At 53.6% G+C, this 18,909-nt stretch overlaps 1 protein-coding gene across 8 annotated transcripts in view; it reads left to right on the top strand.

Annotated features, from left to right (window-relative positions):
- The window catches only part of EPB41L2 (erythrocyte membrane protein band 4.1 like 2), a 202,136-nt gene that overhangs the window by 177,874 nt on the left and 5,353 nt on the right, over positions 1-18,909 (top strand). For 3 of the 8 annotated variants that reach the window (XM_041739352.1, XM_041739363.1, XM_041739346.1), the window contains 7 exons: positions 801-965; positions 2,950-3,003; positions 3,213-3,776; positions 5,611-5,733; positions 7,301-7,399; positions 9,003-9,083; positions 12,521-12,630. In XM_041739352.1, coding sequence (XP_041595286.1) covers positions 801-965; positions 2,950-3,003; positions 3,213-3,776; positions 5,611-5,733; positions 7,301-7,399; positions 9,003-9,083; positions 12,521-12,625 — 1,191 coding nt within the window. In that variant the 3' untranslated portion in view covers positions 12,626-12,630. The remainder of the gene's footprint in view (positions 1-800; positions 966-2,949; positions 3,004-3,212; positions 3,777-5,610; positions 5,734-7,300; positions 7,400-9,002; positions 9,084-12,520; positions 12,631-18,909) is intronic. The other 5 variants (XM_041739376.1, XM_041739372.1, XM_041739396.1 and 2 more) reach the window with 3 other exon arrangements.

The following is an 18,909-nucleotide window of genomic DNA, read 5'->3' as shown; positions in this document are numbered from 1 at the left end:
TGACCTGTTGTGTTCCCAGCCCAGTAGGGATTATACAGAGTGTAGTTTTGAGGTACTTTTGAAGCTGCTTGCCTGAGTAATTACGTGTGTGGTACCTACTTGAAGTCCCCAGCGCTCCTATGGGAAGGACAGTCTTTCCACCCACCTGACCCGGAGGGATGGCAGGATTATGAGGATCACGGCTAAGCTGAGTTCACCCGCAAGATGTTTGCCCTGTCCCGAATACCGCGAGCGCTTCTGCATGTCCCCGTCCCCTCTCGGGCCCTCTTCCTCACCCTCCTGCCCTATTTCAGGGGGCGCCTCAGAAAGGCCACCTATTCAGCCAGCCAGCCGCTCTACAGCGCCTCCTTACTGCTGGCATCGCACGTCCCTGACACCGCCCGGCCTTCCGTCGCGCCCTCAGGTTGGGGATAGCGGTCTCAGGGCCAGAGCTAGGAACGGTGACTTTGCCTTCATGGTTTCCCAGGGACGCGGGGTTTTCACGGAGCCCACAGGCGTCCTCACCCTGGCACCCTCTCTGTGGCACAGTTAGCACGGCCGTGGGGTGCCGAGGGCCCTAGCCTGCACGGTGGGGGTGGCGTGGAGGCGGCCCTTCGGGTGGTAGGGGTGCACCCCAGGAGCGGGCGAGCAGGTGCGGGTGCAGGTGTGGGTGGGGAGCTGGCACCAGGCGGGCCCGCAGTCTCCTCCCGGCCTTGCCGCCCCTGGTGCTGGTCTGCGTGACCTTCCTTCCTTCCAGTTCGTCACCACCGTGTATCCTGGCTCCTGGGTAATTCTCTGCTCTTCCTCTCTGACCTCTCTAGAGCCTAGAAGAGGAGATAACGTCCATTTTGTTTAGTGCAAAGGGCTTTTGTGGTAGCGTGGGCGCCTCCTGCAGCTCAGCCAGCACCCGGACAGCCGAGGGCCCTGCTGTGAGCCGTAAAGCCCCTCCTGAGAGGCCTTCCTCACCCTCCTCGCAGTTGCCTGAGGTGCATTTCACTTTGTTTCCCCTGCCTTCGAAAGCCACATGTGAAAGTGATTTTGGGGGGATGTTTAAGAACCCCTCTCTCCGGTGCTGTCGTTGGTAAAATTAACCCTTCTGGAGAAACATTCAAAAAACCATGACTGCATTTGGACACGAGGGAAGGCTACAGATTGGATGTTTCTCCTGCTGTTGGTCCGCTGGCACCCGCAGAGTCTGCCTAAATTCAGAGAATCCTCTAAAGCAGTAGGTCCAGACCCTGAGCTGTGTGTAAAAGAAGCCCTCACTAAGGGAAGCGAAGTACGTTGGGCGGAAAGGCTTTGAAAGCCTAAATGTCTTTCGGGCGTCTCCCGATGGCTGCACGCTTTTAACATTCTGCTCCTTTGTGAAAATATGCAGTGCCTGCCACGCCCAGAGAAATAATTATTTTCATTTTTTGGAATGGCCTAAGGGATTCCCTGAACTTGGGCAGAGCCCATCTGGCCATCTGGGGCCAAGTAATAATTTACTGACCCGGAATAATAATAACAGGATGTCTGCTTTAGAGAGGTTCTGGTCACTGGACAGCTTTATGTATAAAGAAGTTCATGGTTAAATGGCATTCACCAAAATGGTTTCAGAGTTTTCCAGAGTACCATCTGAAACCTCTGGGTTTTCAATAATAAAAACTGGAAGGATCTCTCTCTTGTCTGTCGGTAACACGAGTTACACGGCACTAACTTCGAGCAGTGAAAACATGCCCTTACCACGCACGTCAGGATAACGGCACAGATCACAGCGAGCGACTAGATGCTGATAGGTGCTGTCCGCAGTGTTCCCTTTGAGGGCCTTTTGCTCAGTTTTCCATGTCACTGGTGCAGAAGAACAGGGGATGCTGCTCCTTGCTGCAGGAGCCAGCTCCAGTCCATGGGGCCGTGGCCACGTCCCCAGGCCCATTCCTGCCCCCGCGTTCAGAGGCTTGCTGCCCTCCGTTCAGCAGGGAGATACCTTCTTGAGTCAGCAGGGCTTCTCTCTCTCGCAGAACTAGGATTCGGTGAGATCTCAGGCTGCCTCGTCACCTGAATGTTAAAAAGTTGGCTTCATTTTTATCAGTGTAAAGTAGCCCTCCCACCTTTCAGGATAAGTTTAAGGAATGTTGTGAGCTTTAAAAACTCCTTTGCACGGATGTTTCTACGTTATCAACAGGGAAGCATAGTGATTTATAGGACTCATGTATTTGGTCGACAGGTGTTTAGTAACATTTAAACACTGTACTACTTAATTTGCTCCCAAGAATTAGATGTGGGGGTGGGGTGAGGGGCCAGGAATAAACATCTCAGATAATAAACTTAGTTCATTTCAGTTTCCAAAGATGCTAGTTTGTAGAAACTAAATTCCAGAAGAAAGCACTTAGAGCTATCATTGACATCCACCCTGACGTTAAAATACCCTTTTGCTAACCTGTTCTGTGACTTGGGATGCTAATAGCCATTTCTGCAACGACAACATCTTTGTGTTAATAGCTCTCTGAGACCAGCGCTAATCTTGCCAATTACAGCTGTTTTTTAAATGAGCCAGCAGAAAATAGAGGTGCCATCTCATTGATGCTGTGTCCACTCAGGGATTGGGGTTTCAGGCCAGGCTTTACCGTCTGGTTAGAATCAAAACCGTTTAGTGAATAGGTTTTGAAAGTCTTACAGTTTCACGTCTCCTCAGTGAGCTTTGGTGTGACTCCTTTTTTCTTCCCACCCTCTCAGCTAAATGAGGAGAGCTGATATGCATGACTTGCAATCAGCATTTTATGTCTTTGGGAGGATGCTGGCGTTCTGTGTGTTTTGTCCTTTCGTAAACTTTTTGCATTTTGTCTGGATTGTCCTCCATGTCACCTTGAGCAAAGATTTTTGTGGATGTCGATTCTTGCCATTGTCCTGCAGTGTCATGTGTTTGTTTTGGTGGGTGTTGAGGTGTAAACCTTTATTGATTTGTGTCCTCGGTTGCTTTTTGTTCCGCAGAAACGTGCTCCCGAGTCAGAAGGGCCTTGCACTGGAGCCAGTGATGCTGTTAAGGTTCTCCCCTTTTCCATGTTAACACCATTGCCTGATGTTTCTGACTCCCCGCTCCCCCGCTTCCCTTTCAGTCAGCCATCATAATCATCTTTATTTTTTTTCTCCATGACATGAACCTACCACCATCAGTTAACTTTGGTTTCCGTCGTTTTTTTTTTTAATTTATTCATGTATTTTGTTTTCCCTCATCCATTTTTTTTCTCGTACAGAGTTCACATGAGACTCTGAATGTAGTGGAGGAGAAGAAGCAGGCAGAGGTTGGGAAAGACGAAAGAGTAATCGCGGAAGAGCTGAATGGTAAAGAGCTATCACCTGGGAGTGGTCCTGGGGCCACGCGTAAGGTGGAGCCCGTGACACAGAAGGACTCCACCTCCCTGTCTTCTGAGAGCAGCGGTGGCAGTGAGAGCGAGGAGGAAGACGTGGGCGAGTACCGGCCCCACCACCGCGTGACCCCGGGCACCATCAGGGAAGAGCAGGAGGAGGAGGAGGAGGAGGTGGAGGAAGGAGCCGGCCGAGCAGCCCAGGTGGTAGAGAGGGAGGCGCCGGCACCCCAAGGCAGCCCGGGCTCGCAGGCAGGTGCCAGTGTGAGCGCAGTGCGAGCCGAGAGCCAGGAAGGCCCGGTGGCCCCCGGGAGCCCTGCAGAGAAGCGTGTAGACGGAGGCACCACTAAGCAAGACGGCAGCGAAGACGCAGAGGACGAGCCGCATAAAGTTAACGGAGAGGTGTCTCCTGTTGACCTTGATGTTTTGCCACAAATTATTTGTTGTTCAGAGGTAAATGGGAGGCCCGAGCGGGAGCGAAACTCTAGAGCTGGCCCCAGGGGAACAGCGCCTGCCTTCTGTCCTCCCGACCTGCCTCCAGCTGCTCCCACGAGGCCCTGGTCTCGCTCTCGGGAGGAAGTGGGAGCACTGCTCTCTAGGGTTTCCGCGGCTCCGGTCGGGGTCTGGCTTCTTTACTGCACCTGGATCCACCTGACAGTAAACCCGCCTTCAGCAGCCGACCGGGGTGCTTTCCCTTCTCCTTTCACACTTGACGTTTTCTATGCATGTTCTGGGTGTTTCCAGTGGTTTGTCAGTAGTTGCACCGCCTCCTCGTGCTAAATGCCTTCTTTGTTGGTTTGATTAGCACATTGTACCTGCATCGCTGACCAACGGGCAGCGTGCTTGTGTGCGTGTGGCTCTTGTCGTGATTGGGTCTCACTTTTTGGTTCCTTCTCCCTTCAGCTTTATGTTTTTAGAAATGGCAGCTGGTCATGGTGACCATGGTGCTCGGAGGTCAGCATCCGGCAGTGACGACAACCCATTCCCTGAATACTACTGTGCCGGCCGTCCTTAGGCCCCAGGGAGCGTACAGACCAGCTAGGAGCATTTTCCTTCCCAGTTGCAGCGGAGGGCTGGCCGGGTGGATAGGAGGACACCCTTCTCCTTCTGTCCTCAATTCTGGGGCATTTGCAAGTTTTCGTCTGTTTTGTAGATTATCTACATCGGATAGGACTGTTGTAACTTTCTCTTCAAGAAAGAGAACTTTCCAGGCTCTTGGTAGGTTAGGTCTTGGTCACGAGGTACGAGTGTCCCTCAAAGGGGAGTCAAAGTTATGCTGAGTGGGGGTTTCCCTCCATTGGACTTCCTTCATCCTAAAACCAAATGCCCACGATTTAGGCACTATCCTAAATCTTTAGGCACTATTTGCTCCCTTTGATGGGCTGGAAAATCTCGAAGTGACTTTATCTTGAAATAATTAAATGGATTTTTACTATATTTTAAACTTTGTGCTTCAGAGAAGACATTTCAAGAGTCTTTGGACGCTCTGAACTATTATTTCCTGCGTTTACTATATAGCTGTTCCTCTTTAAATAATTACATTTGGGAATATTCTCTCAAGGCAAGTGCCTGTAGTATTTTGGTAGCAGTGTGGTCTGTGGTGCAGTAAATGCACGTGCCCAGCAGAGGACACTGCAAAGGCCTGACCCTGTTCCTTAATGTTTTAACTGTTCAAAGCCATCATGCAATGTTGGTGGAGAATTCTAGATGTAACATTTTAACTTCTGTAACGTAGAAGAAGCACTGCAAGCCTTAGACCAGTGTAAGTGAAAAAAAAAATGCTACTGGAAGATACTCAAAATAGAAAGTCTGTCGATGGAGTAGAAGAGTCTTTTTGGGGAAAACCCTAGTCCCCATAGCTGATGTGCCGGGTGAAGACCATGAGCCTTCACACACACCGTGTGGTTCTTTAAGCTGCAGGAACACGGAGACCAGTCACGTCACATAGTTCGCTCTGTTTGGTTCTCTTTTCCATCTTGTTACAACGTGCTGCAACGCTGCAGTGCGTGTCTCGCTGCGTGCACCACGGTTGACATGCGATGGGACGGCGGTAATGGGAAGTGTGCTGTTAGTTAGGGAGCCATCGTGGTAGCCGATTCTCCAGACGCGCATACCTGTGATTTTTTTAAGGAAACTGTTTTTCTCTTGTGTCTTTTGTTTTATTTATCTTAACTCTTGTGCATGAGTGTGTGTTTGGATTTTTTTTTTTACAATTATTTTTGAAGGCTCCGTTAAACACTTACTTTGTGACGTCTAGAATTTATTTTTCCCTTCCTTTCTACCTCAGCCACCAGTGGTAAAAACAGAGATGGTAACAATTTCTGATGCCTCACAAAGGACAGAAATCTCCACCAAGGAAGTCCCTATTGTCCAAACTGAGACCAAAACCATCACATATGAGTCTCCACAGGTACAAAAACTCTAGATTTGGACTATTTGAGTTCTTTTCCTTGCTTTGTGTCCGTTTTTACATGTCTCTGACTTTGATGTAACATTGCACATCCTGGTGTCTTCACTGCACTCCAACCTGCCATATCCTGTCTTAGATCGCGACAGTCGGGGAGGGGGCGGGCAGCGTACACGTGCTTGTGAAGGACGGGCATGCTGGTACACACTTGGGAATGAGATCATCTTACAGAATTCATTGGGTCTGACCTAACTTGAGGACCGGTAACCTTGAGGCTCTCCTCATCCTGCCGCCCGCCCCTGCAGCTCCACGTGGGTAGATGCAGTCCCTGCTCACCACGTGTAACACACGGTCAGTGCTGCTGCTACACGTAGAATTATTTTCTGAAGACGCATTGTCGATCTTAGTAAATACGATACCGTGGGTCAAAGTAACGATCAGATTTATATGCTTAATTTGAGATCTTGATTTAGACCTTATGCAGATACTGATTCATTATTTTGACATGGAACTGCTTAGACATCCATACAACTGTTCCTCAACTGAGGAGCTTAGTGTCCTAGCTCAGATCAGCCCGTGCTGGGGGATGGCAGATCATTGACCTCTCCAGAAATCTTTTTCAAAAGGTTTACCGTAGGCGTGTTCAAATACTCCTCGAAATTATCCTAGATGTGTTATCCGTGTGTGTACATAGAACCATGCAAACACAGGTTTCTCAGGATTAGCTGTTGAGGGAGAGCACGCACTCGTGTGTCAGGAGTACAGTAAGTGCCCCGGTAGATACAGGTACATGGCTTACATTTGACAGGAACTTCCCCGTAACTCAGGCTCTGGGCTTCCTGGTTATTGCCTTGCGTCAACATCAGGATGTGGGAGATGAGTGTGTTGGTGACCTTCACATATACGCTTAGGCCACTAATTTCCATATTTGCCCTGGTAAACTCTAGAACTTACTGCCTTGTTAGTATCAAGGCAGACAAGTTAAAACCCGATTAGAGACATGTGTGGGGTTTATATATACGTACAGAGAGAACACAAGGCTGCACGCGTAGTAAAGTGTGTGTGACCACGTGTAAGTTCATCCTAAGTATTCCAGCAACGACTAGAGATAAGCCGACAGCCACATCAGTGGGTCTACACCATCCTAGTCCGGTTCTCTTGCTCCATAGATGAGAAAACATGTACAAACTCAGCACTGGCAGCCACTGTGGACCCTGTTCTGTCTGGCTCTTTAGTTTCTCTTTCCAGCTTCTGCAAGAGGCCTTCATTCGAACTGTCTCATGACCCTTGTAGCTTTTAGTCCCATTTTCTACTTGATTCTTCGCTTTTTTTCCCCTCCCTCCTGGGGCTTTGCCTCTCCACGTGCATTTAGCCTTCGCCTTGACTCTGTTTAAAGACCAGCAGCCTCCTGCTCCATAAATCACTGCTACAGACATGCAAGGGCCAGGCAGCTAAGCCAACTGCCGACCTCGAAGAGCTCACAGCATGCATGTTCGATGGGGAGGGGTCTTCTCTGGCCACATGATGGAAATTAAGCATTACTTTGTATTTTTCCTCCAACTATCCAAAGATTGATGGTGGGGCTGGTGGTGACTCCGGGACATTACTGACGGCGCAAACCATCACATCTGAGTCCGTGTCGACAACGACCACAACGCACATCACCAAGGTAAGGCAGTCCAGGGTGGGACCTTGCCAACAGGGTCTGTTCTGAACTGCTTGTTCCTACACCTGCCTCAAAGTGATAGCCCCGTGGAGTAAAAGTGCCTGGACTTCAAGTATCCAAGAATTTGGGCTCCATTGGCAAATGTACTTTTGTGAAGTACAAGGGCATAAAAACAGGTCATGCGTAGCTGTAGGTCAGGGCACTGCAGGAGCAGAGAGGGAGCATGGGAACAGTGGAAGCACGAGGTTGGCAAGTACACACGAAGCCTTCTGACACAAGCAAGGCCATCATTCAGGATTTCAGCAAGTTGTTCAAGGAACATAATTTTCCCCTCGTTGATCTAAGGTGTTCATATGTTGGAGATGGGGCATTTTTCCAGGTCATTCTCATTCTCTAAAGGTTTGACACCAGATGACCAGTGATTCTCGAGTGTGGTCTCCAGACCAGCAGCAGCAGGCTCTCCCGGGACTGGTTAGGAGCGGGGGTCCCGCGGCCCCACGCCCGATCTACCGAAAGCCTGGGACGGGCGTACGAGCCCCCCGGTAATTCTGAGGCACGTGGCCATCGCCCGATTTCTGACTCCAGCGTTGTCTCCCCACGTTTCCTTTTCCATCTACCTCTCACGTTTTGTTAGTGCTTAAAGGTTTTCAGTGTATCCTTTATGCTGTATTTCAGCCAGAAACTTTGTAAATTAAAAAAGTGCCACGTAAACACGAGATGGTAATGGCGCTCGTTTTAAAGCGTATGGGGCTGTCCAGGCTAGTGGTCGGCTTGGTCTCTCACAAAAAAGCGCGATCAGTGTGGTCTAGTACATAGTTGATGGGGGTTGTAGAGATTGGCTGTGTCCCTCTTGGGGCTCAGCTCGCAGCCATATGCTCTCGTCAGCCTCCGTGTCCCAGACTGTGCCGCGGACCACATGGCCGCTCAGGTGGGGCTCCTGCCCAGGTCTGCTCACGGTTGTTGTTGGCAGGCACGGCGACATGCAGAGGCTGTAGTCAGGTCAGACGTCGAACAGAAATCCTTATGTCACCCTCGTGTATCTTCACCTTAAACCAAATCCAAGTCCTCTTTTTTCTTCTGCACTAAACCAAATGAAAACATTACGGGTGGATTTGTAGGAGAATCAGGCCATCAAAACGGTGACACCAAGCAATTCCCAAACCTAAACTGGGGACCCAGATCGTTAGGATTCCTTGTAACTCTGTATAAACCAGAGAGTCCTTTCTTCTTTCCTGTTTTAACAAATGGGCCGATTGGGGGTACGGAAACTCAGGGGAATGGTAGTGGAATGTCCCAGCGGAACTTTTTGGATTAAATGGCATCCGTCTCCTCTTCATTTGCCCTGAATCTTGATATGTCAGTTTTATTTTTTTTTTATTTTTTTATTATTTTTTTTTTTTGATATGTCAGTTTTAAAGCTGCTTTCAGTTGAGGACGACTTACAGATGCTGCAACTTTAACAATAGGAATCTCTGTTGAGCTTAAAGATAGTTTCCGGAACACCTGTCTTCTCCACACGGCGCGGTTGCTCCCTTTCCCTCCCATGAGCATGAACGTGCTGTAATGAGTGCTGTCTCCTTGATTTTGTTTTCTTTATGGCCTTTAGACTGTGAAAGGTGGCATATCTGAAACAAGAATTGAGAAACGCATCGTGATCACAGGAGATGCAGACATCGATCATGACCAGGTAAAGACCCGCGGCTCTGGTTCTGAAAGTGACCGTGTCTCTCGGTTTGGCAGGTGTTGTGGGGTCGTGTCCCCGTGTCTGGCCCCTTCTCCCCGTGCCTCCTGGATGGAGTCATCTCCTAGGCATAGACGCGTCCCACCCGAGACATGGCCTGTCCCGGGAGCCTCCCTCAGGCCAAAGCAGTGCAGCACGTGACAGCTGTTCATTTCCCACTGGCTTCCCGTGCGCTTTCGGGTCCAAGTAATCGCAAGGATTCCCGGCAACCATTAGTTAATTCTTGTGGGCCTGGGTTTAGGCCCATTGTGGATTAAAAACTGAATGGCAGCATAATGACACTAAGAAAAGTCACCAAGTTTGACTCAGACCGACTTTAAGGAACTCACAAAGTATTTTTTACAGCGTTAGACAAGTTGGGCTATTTACCTGATGTGTGTCCCCTGATTATTACTGTCTTCAAGGGGCGGGAGAAAAGTCCGAGGCCCCCCCCAAAGTGACCCCATACGTGGCTTCGGAAGCTGCTTAAGAGAATCGTGCTTCCAGCTGCTGTTTACCTGAGCGCAGTACGTGGCTTAGGAATGCAGGAGAGGAGGGCCGGACTGCTGGCGACGTGGAAGGAGCTTTAGTTTTAGGCCGAGGCTTCAGCTGATGAGAATTTTTTGTTTTGTGATTTTCAGAGTGACTTTAACTCTGCTTTAAAGGAAAGTGGAGAAGAAATGGGTAGGAAATATCAGAAAGGGAGACAGAACATGGAAGACTCCTAACTCTTTAAGTTGTTAGAGACGTTCAGTTGAGCATCTTGGCTGGGGTGTCAGAACAGATGATTGCTGCCTGGCTCTGATGCAACGTGGAGCTCAGGAAACAGAGTTTGGAGAACAGGACGTCCCACTTTTAAAAAAGCTCACTCTGTGTGACCAGAGAGATGCTCTTCTCTGCCTAAAAAGAAAACTATGTTTTTCTAGAGCCCCGTAAACATGACTTGGCTTCCCTCTTTCCTGCGTGTCTCATCCCTGAGTGCGCTCTGAGGTCAGAGAAGGGCTGCCCTGCCTCTGAACTTGGACTTTGTCATAAGGGCTCGGGGTAGCTGGCTGGGCCCGCCTGCCTGCCGGGGAACCTGGCTGACTCCGTGGAGGCCCAGCTTCCTGCTCTGCACGGGAAGGGATGCTCTGCTAGGACCGTCTGAGCAGAGCAAGTGCTCCCTTCCCCTCTGGCCTCTCCTGTAGGGGAGAGGCCCCTGTGGGGGAGAGGCCTGGGCCTGCGCTCTTCGGTGGGAAGTGGAAATCCAGGCCTTTCAGGTTGTTGCTTCTGTTGCCCATCTGGCCGCTGGACGTGTGCCCTCCCGGCCTTCCTGGGCCACGCTCCCCATCAGGGATCTCCCCGGTTTTCTGTGCCTTCCCGCCGGCCCGCCTGTGGTGACAATACAGCTTCTGAGCAGCAAATGATGAAGACAGGGTCTGAAATGCGAGTGCCAGGAGGACGCCCGTTGTTGACCCCCCTTAGGAGGAGGCCGCAGCCTGACCCGAGACTGCAGGAACATGGCCTTGCTCGGTGCGTCCCGTGTCCGCCCATTTGAAGACAAAGGGCCGATGCCGGAGGAGAGAAGGGGGGCTAAGCTTCCATGACATGTTCGCGGGTAGTTGTAAGGCGCACGGACCTCCTTGAGTCCGTGTAACTGGCTTCAGGCGCGCCTGTCCCCGGCGCTCACAAAGCTCCCTCCCCTGAAAGCCTGCAGCGACACCACGCACGTGTTCACAGGCAGAGGGGAAACCACTTCCTGCCAACAGCCAAAGCCCTCCGCGTGGGGTCTGCGCTGTCCCAGCCTCTTCTTCAGCCCTTGTCCTGTCTCAGGAGAATCGTAACCATGGGGAGAAACCCTCCCTCTGAGCAGCAGAGACAACAGGGGTCCTGCGCTTAAGAGGCTGTGTTGCGGCGGCTGCCCCGCGTGCACCCACTCCGCGCTGGGACGGGGCACTGCGCTCGCTCCTCACCATGTCTGCTCCTTTGCCGTGAAATAACGTCCCGGTTTGGCAGGAGGATGTGATCGTTTGCGCACAATCTCTCCCGTTGTCTCATAAGTTGACATTTTGCAGTATTTCGTTTCACGTGCGGATACTGCAGAGTGACGTAACTAACGGTGAACGGATTTCACATGTGTTTGGAGACCATTGGGCGGCTTTCGGTTTTCCCTCCTTCCCTGCTACTCGAGGCGTGTGTCACACGTGTCCCCTTCCCCTGGGCATCATTTGTTTCCCTGTCACCCTCTGTGCTTCACGGGGCAGCTCCTTGGGTGGAGCGGAGGTGAGCACCTGCACTGGCTCCAGCACGGCCGTTCCTCCCAGACCAGACTCCAGACAGCAACAGGGGCTCGTCCATGCAGATTGCCCGTCCCCCCTTGGTTCTGGGCCGCCCTGCTGCTGCCCCTCCCCCCCCGCCCCACAACCTGCTCCCTGGTGGGGACCTAAGTACCTTCGGCGTCTTCCAGGCTTCCTTGTGACGTCTTGGGCATAAAACTGTGCAGGTCTCTACAGCTTTACCTCCGTGTGTGTGGAATGAGGCTGCAGGCTCTGTTGGCCAGACGGCAGATGAGAGGCGCCCTTGTCCCCATAGGCAGACGACAGAGGAAGAGGATGAGGTGGGGGGGCACTTGGTTCAGGCACATAGTTTCCCCCAAGACTTCCCTCTTGCTCTGGACGTCTTCTTAGAGTTTGAGGGCCATCTGCGCCACCTCCCCCTGGGACACCTGTAAACCTCTCTCCCGCAGAGGAGCGGATCTGTCCACTTTGTCACGACACTTGTACGTACTTTATCTTCCGATAATATACGAAGAAACTCCGCTGCTTCCTGGAAGAGACTGTGAGCCGGCGGGGGCTCCTGTGCCCTGCTCCTGCCTGCAGCCCCACGGCGGTGGCCTCGAGCGTGACCGCTGACCTTGCCACCCCGGTGGTTCTGACTGTGGAGCAGAGACCTGTACTTGAAGGACTGTCTGTGCCGCCTCTTGCACTCTGCTCGCCGTATGCCCCTTGCTGCTGCCCTGGAAGTCCGGGGCTCTTTCCCGCAACACTTGGCCTCCAGCACTGGGGGCCCCTGAGGGAGGACAGCAGGCCCTGGGGGAACTGGAGGTGGGCCCAGGGCCTCCCCGCTGCTCCGGGAGCCTCACGACCTTAGTGGTGGCCTCAGGCTGCAGGTGACTGTATGAGCTCAGGGTCTGTGTCCTGCCAGTCTCGGTGAGCGCGAGGCCGGCTCGAGTGTGCAGGTTCCTTCTGTTCTACGTGGTCATTATTTGAAATGACTGGAAAGTGGGAAGTGTGGGGCAACGGAGCGTTGGCCACCATGAGCCCGAGCCTGCGGCCGGTCCTGCTTCCCGTGTGCGCCAGAGCTGGAGCTGCCCAGGAGCGGCGCAGCTGGGGCCTGGCTCACCGTGCTCTGTCCTAATCCTGCAGGCGCTGGCGCAGGCCATCCGGGAAGCCCGGGAGCAGCACCCTGACATGTCGGTGACGAGAGTGGTGGTGCACAAGGAGACGGAGCTGGACGAAGGGGAGGAATAGGCAAGGTAAGAGTCGGCACCCTGCGTGGAGGCCACTGCGCCTGGCACCATGTGTGCCTGGGCTCTGCCCGGTGCTCCCGACCTCATCACCCAGGTCCCCGCATGTGGTGGTGACGGGCGCGGATGGCAGCTGTGGCGACGCCCTGGGGTGTCCTGTTCGCCTAGGACCTCGGTAGGGGCTGTCTTCACCGATGTCTGCCTTCCGGGAGGCACTTTGTGGGAGGGGCACCACGGGGGCCTGACCTAAAGCCCTCAACACGTGTGAGGAGTGACACGTAAAGGAAAGATGGCTGTGGCTCGTGAACCTTGAGAACTTAAAGGATGAAGTGACAGTTCACTGTGCAGAGGGGGATCCGTGTCAGGGACAGATCGTGGACTCTTGTGTCGCATCCAGAAATCAAGCACTTGGGGCACCCGGGGCTCAGCGGGTGAGTGTCTGCCTTGGGCTCAGGCCGTGCCCCCAGGGTCCCAGGATCGAGTTCCGCCTCCGGCTCCCACAGGGGCCTAGCTTCCTCTGCCTCTCCCCCTGCTCATGCTCCCTCGGTGTCTCTGTCTCAAATGAGTGAATAGTGGGCAAAGCATTAACCCAGCAAACCACGTAGAAGCTACGTGAACAATCAAAACTGTTCAGCCTCATTATCCTTAAATACAAATTAAAAACTCAGCGTGTACGTTTTCACTGACGCATCCGGCGAAGTTTGTTTTTAGCTCCTGTTTGGGAGGCTGTGAGAGGGAAGGTGACGATCCCCTGCTGCTTTTTAAACGGGTCCTGTTTCCTGGGGACAGTTTGGCAAAACCCACCTCGTGAGCCTGCCGTGTAAACCACCGTGAGCCTTTGTCTGAGATAAGCAGACATGCACACGAGGACTTGCCACCAGCATGTTGAGGACATTGTTACGTACGCCAGCAGGTCAGAAACGACCTCTGTGCCGGCAGCCGGCTGGTGACGCCGTTCCCGTTTGACGGGATCACCGCCGTTGAGTGCTGCTAACGTCCACGATGGCGCACGGAAGAGGTGGTTTTGTTGCTCGGCACGTGTACCAGGGTTGCCGTTCTGTTTGTACCGCGATGTGTACACTGATGGGTTAGCCGACGGCACCTCACAGGACACACATGTCCCCCCTTGGGGACGGCGTGGCCCCCGCCACAACACCGCCTCCCCTCTGACCAAACTGGTTGATGCGAAGGACACCTGGCGTTCTGGTTCTTGCTGCTCCCGGCAGAGTCCACGCGCCAGCCCTTCTGTGGTGTCTTTGCTGCAAATGCCTCAGGCTGTGGCTGGTCTTTGCTGTCCGGGTCCGTATGTTGGTGCGCTGGCTGCACTTACTAGCAGAGGTCACGATGTGGGACTGTCACGCTTTCCCTTGTGGCTCATGCCCCCGGTACCCTGCGGTTTAGAGCTGCGGTCATTCGCATACTTAATGTCGCCTTCTGTATAGCAACTCTTGGTCCATGAGAAATGGTTCCTGTGTGGGGATGGCTCGTGTCCTGCCAGCGTAGCCAGCCTTCCAGCCCTGAGTGCTGAGCCCATCGTCATCCACCCCTCCTCACCGCCAGCCCTGGGTGTTGAGCCCATCGTCCCCACCACCACCTCCAGCCCTGGGTGCTGAGCCCATCGTCATCCACCCTCCCTCACCTCCAGCCCTGGGTGCTGAGCCTGTCATCCCCCCCCCCCCACCTCCAGCCCTGGATGCTGAGCCTGTCGTCACTCCCCCACCTGCAGGTCGCATGTCAAGTCCCTCGTGTGTGTGGGGACCTCATGGGCCCCGTGGTTCTGTGAGTCTGTATGTCTGTCCCTGCTCAGATGCCGTACCGTCCACATTACCATAGCTCTAAGATGAGGCTTCGTCCCTGGTAGGCCGTGTCTCCCCAGCCGTGTTTCCTCCAGGGATGTCTGGTCTGTTCTGGGCTCTTTCTGTACCACAGAAATTTCAGAATCAGATTGTTGGTTCTGAGATGACCCGGTGGTGTTTTAACTGGAACTGCGTCTGGTTTGGAGCTCAGTGTGGTAAGGATCACTTCTTCCCACAAACATAAAATATCTCTATTTATGTTGGTATTTTTTAAATATCTTCCAATAAGCTTGTATGATTTTTTACCCAAAGAAGGTCTTACAAATCTTCTCTCCCTGTTGCTGGTTTAGGGAGATACAACTGACTTTTCAGTGCTCGTCTTCTGTCCACAGCCTCACTCCCTATATGTGAGACGCTGTTTTCAACACAAGATGTTCAAGAGGCCCACAAGCAGAAATCATTGAAAATGTGAGTGTGAGCAGCACGTCCACTAGACTGAACAGGTGTGCTGTGTTATGTGCGAGGCTGAGGACTTTCTTAGCTGCTGTTGGGAGATGGAGACTCAAACCGTGAGACGCTGGGCCGGCCGGGGCGTCCGGTACAGCCGGCCTTTCCTGACACGGTGATGAGTGAACGTGGTGTCACACGAATACAAAAGTATTGGGTGTTTCTGCTAAGTTACATTACTTGATCAGGAGCAGAAGATGAAAATTAGTGCCCAGCGTGAGTGTGGCCAACACTGCAGTTTGATTTGTGGCATTTTAATAAGTCTTAGAGGGGATCAGTTCTGTCTGTTACCCCGAGGACCCTACCCATTTTCGCAGTGGGCTTGTGTCCACGCAGAGGCACACGCACCACGCAGACACGCACACGCACAGCCTTTGAAGTTTGCCTATCTCAGGACGACCTTTAGAAGCAGCCTCGTCAAACAGATCGGGGCAGGTAAAATGTAAATTCACATGGAAGGTGAGCAAACTAGATGAACTTGGAAAGATCCATTCATCTGTTGTAGAAATATTAAACGAGTACCAGCATGTGAGGGTAGAGCTAGGCCTTGAGCATTCAGACCGTCAAGGTGGTAAACAGCAGACGGGTCGTCCTTCCCGAGGAGGGGTCCACGGCGGGGGTTGGGGGGGAGAAACAGAGAAACAAGCTGTGGTTCTGCACGTGATGTGGTACGGGAACCGGCACCTGAGTGCGGGGCAGAGTGAGGCCTGGCCGGGTTGAGGACACGTGGGGGGAGGTGGGGGAGGGGGGCTAGAAGGGGGAGGGGAGGGAGGACGGGGGGCTGCAGAGGCCTGGCCGCCCCACCAGGCCCTTACAAGCCAAGCTCCAGGGGCTGGGGCTCATGGAGAGAAGCAGAGGGCTGCCCTGCCCCGTGACCGTGAGAGCTGTGAGGCCGTGTAGACGATGGCCGGGGAGGGGAGCAGGGCCTCAGGCTCGGGTCATGGGTTCCTGCGACGTCAGGCCCGGAACCAGGGCTGCTCCTTGCAGCCGAGCTCCTTTAAGCCGAGCCGAGCTTAAAGCCAAGCTGTTGGGATGGCGGGGGGGGGGTGGCGGGGGCCTGGGCTGGGCCTGGCCGGGTGGGCTGAGCAGCACGTGCGATGGGGCATCTCCCCGGGTCTGGGGTGGGGGGCCAGTCTGCATCCTGCGTGGGTGATGGTCCTCCTGCCTGCCCCTTGGCTGTGCCGTCACGAACTGGGTGCTGGGAGGCCCTAAGGAGTGGTTCCCAGGGCTCCAGGGAAGGCCTTTATGACACGCGGGGCCAGCGGGCTTCATCCCGCTGACTCCCAGGAAAGGTAAGCGCTGCAGTGCCGTTCCCAGAGACGTGGAGTCCAAGACGCAGGTGGGGCGTCTGCGCGGGGACGGGGGCAGAGGGGGCATCAGGAGGTGCCGGTGAGCATCTGCAGGGGGAGGTCAGGGGTCAGGAGGTGCCGGGGGGGGGGGGGGGGCGTCCACCGGGGGGGGGGGTGTCGGGAGGTGCAGTTGGGGCATCCGCATGGGGAGGTCAGGAGGTGAAGGTAGGGCGTCCATGCAGGGAGGTCGGGAGGTGCAGGTGGGGCATCCACGGGGGTGGGGGCAGTGTGTCAAGAGGTGCAGGTGGGACGTCCACGGGGGTGGGGGTGGGGTGTCAGGAGGTGCAGGCGGGGCGTCCCTGGGGGGGCGGGGTGTCTGGAGGTGCCAGGCCCTGTGAGAAGTCTCAGCAGGTCCTGCACAGGAAGGGCAGGTCAGAAGGTCAGGGCGCGCATCCTGGAGGGAGGACGCCTGTGGCGGGAGTGAGGCCGCCCCGGGGCCGGTGTAGGGAGAGGGCGGGAGGCTACCCTGGGAGCCCCAGAGTACGGGAGCCCCGAGAGGGTGGGTGGGTCCCGAGGACTGACCGCGAGGGCGAGTGCCCTGCGGGGCTGGTACAGTCACCTGGGCCGTGGGGACAGCCCGTAGGTGCAGGGGGTCAGGAGAGCACGCGTTCAGGAAGCTTCCCTTGCTGTCGTGTGTCCACAACCACGGATTCTGAAGGAGACCGTAGGATTCAAGCTGACTGTTCTGAGTCCGGGCTTCAAGATGAGCTGGAACGCCAGGCAGGAAGCAAACACCTGCTGACGAGTGCCTTGGAGGAGGAGCCCCCGCTGATCTGTTCTGCGAGGGGAGGCTCCCACTTGCACTTTATGAGCATCCCTGTTGCCCCACACCTTTGCTGACGCTGAAATCCTAAGACTTTTTTTTTTTTCTTTAAATATGATTATTGATAGCTTACATTCAGTGAGCACTTACTATGTGTCAGGCATTATGCTACTCACTTTATATGTGTTTGTTTAATTCTCATAACAGCTCTGTAAAGCAGGTGCTTTTCTTTCTTTTCTTTTTTTTTAATGATAGTCACACACAGAAAGAGAGGCAGAGACATAGGCAGAGGGAGAAGCAGGCTCCATGCACCGGGAGCCCGACATGGGATTCCATCCCGGGTCTCCAGGATCGTGCCCTGGGCCAAAGGCAGGCGCCAAACCGCTGCGCCACCCAGGGATCCCTCCTAAGACTTTTTTAAAAGAATTTAAGACTTTGCCAGTCTGGTGAGGAAGGAGCATTTGTTCCTCTCTTCCTCCTTGAGAGACCCAGACACCCAGGCTGAGGGAGAGGCAGGCTTCCTGCGGGGGGCCCGAAACGGGACTCGATCCTGGGACCCTGGGGTCACCCCGAGCCCCCTGGGTGCCCTCTCTCAACACTTTTTAAACAGAAGCCTCGAGAATGAAGTAATCTGCATCAGCGCCTGTACTCAGGACCCGCGAGTGCCATCCATGGGCAGAGCGGAGCGTGGTGTCACGTATGGACAGCGTCTCATGTTGGTCATCTCAGATGCTGCTTTCTGGACATGGGGCGGGTGGCATTCGGGGGGAATTGTGCTCTGGTAACCAAGACGTGTGTGAGGCGCCCCTAACCCCATGAGGGTCACCTTCACGGACACGTTGGCCCTGTGGTTATTTGCTCCCGAGCATCATGAGCTTTGTCAGCTGTGGGGCAGGTGTGTGTGGATCGTCCGTCACTGTGGCCAGTACTCACCTCCGGCTGTTTGGAATCAAGACGTGCTGAGTAGGAAACAACATACTGGATTTAAAAACGTTAGGGAAAAAAGTAAACTAATAACTTACTAATAATCTAGTGAATTGGGTCTAGAGATGAATCCTTTGGATTCCCACTGAGCCTCCTGTTCTAGGCAAACACCAGACGGGTACTTGGTGAGTTCTGTTCATATGTGGTTTCAAAGGTTTTCTTCCTGAAACAACGGTTTGATGCAGTTTTTTTTAAATGTGAGTCTGATGCTACAGAGACACGGTCCACTCCCCTCATCTTAGGAACCTAAGCCTGATAGAGGTGTAGCTAGAATACAACGCACTGACTGACCTCTTCTAGCCCATTCATTTCTTAAAAGAAGCTTTAAGATTTTGGGAAACGCCTTCATGTCACGTTCCCACGAGACTTAGACCTAGGAGACTGAAGCAGAAGACCTTACGCCTTAGGGCCAAATACTAAGTATTGGAGAAATCTTTGTCAGACTTTTGGAGATTTCAGAGATTTGGGAAAGCTATCATGTCCTCCCAGGACAGCATAGATGCGGCTCCTTCACAAGAGGACAGGAAATGAGCCTGCGAACTGCCCGAAATCAGCAGGTGGAAGTGGTGGGGAAGACAGGCAGTTAGAGCTTGCTTCCCGATGATAGAATCCAGTAGTTTGGGTTTTCCCTCCCAAACCCCTGCTCTTGGTTCTTGCCTTGCACGTCCGTCCCTGTTGCCTCCATTCATAGACTCCTTCAGTGTAGACTCTTGTGCTTGAAGCACTAGGATCGTCGCTGTGACAGAGTAAACCCAGAACAGCATGCGGAGGAAAAGATGGTGTGTAGGGAAGGCCTTCAGGAAGGGCTGGGATGGCACCTCAGGACACGCCCCAGAAGGCAGCGGGGAAGGCCCTACGCCCACACCGGGGTGCGGGCACTCAGGGGCGA

Source organism: Vulpes lagopus, chromosome 2 (assembly GCF_018345385.1).
Source record: "Vulpes lagopus strain Blue_001 chromosome 2, ASM1834538v1, whole genome shotgun sequence".
In the NCBI taxonomy this organism is placed as follows: Eukaryota; Metazoa; Chordata; class Mammalia; order Carnivora; family Canidae; genus Vulpes; species Vulpes lagopus.
Note: the sequence above shows the minus strand (reverse complement) of the source record. Positions and strands in the feature narration are given on the sequence as shown.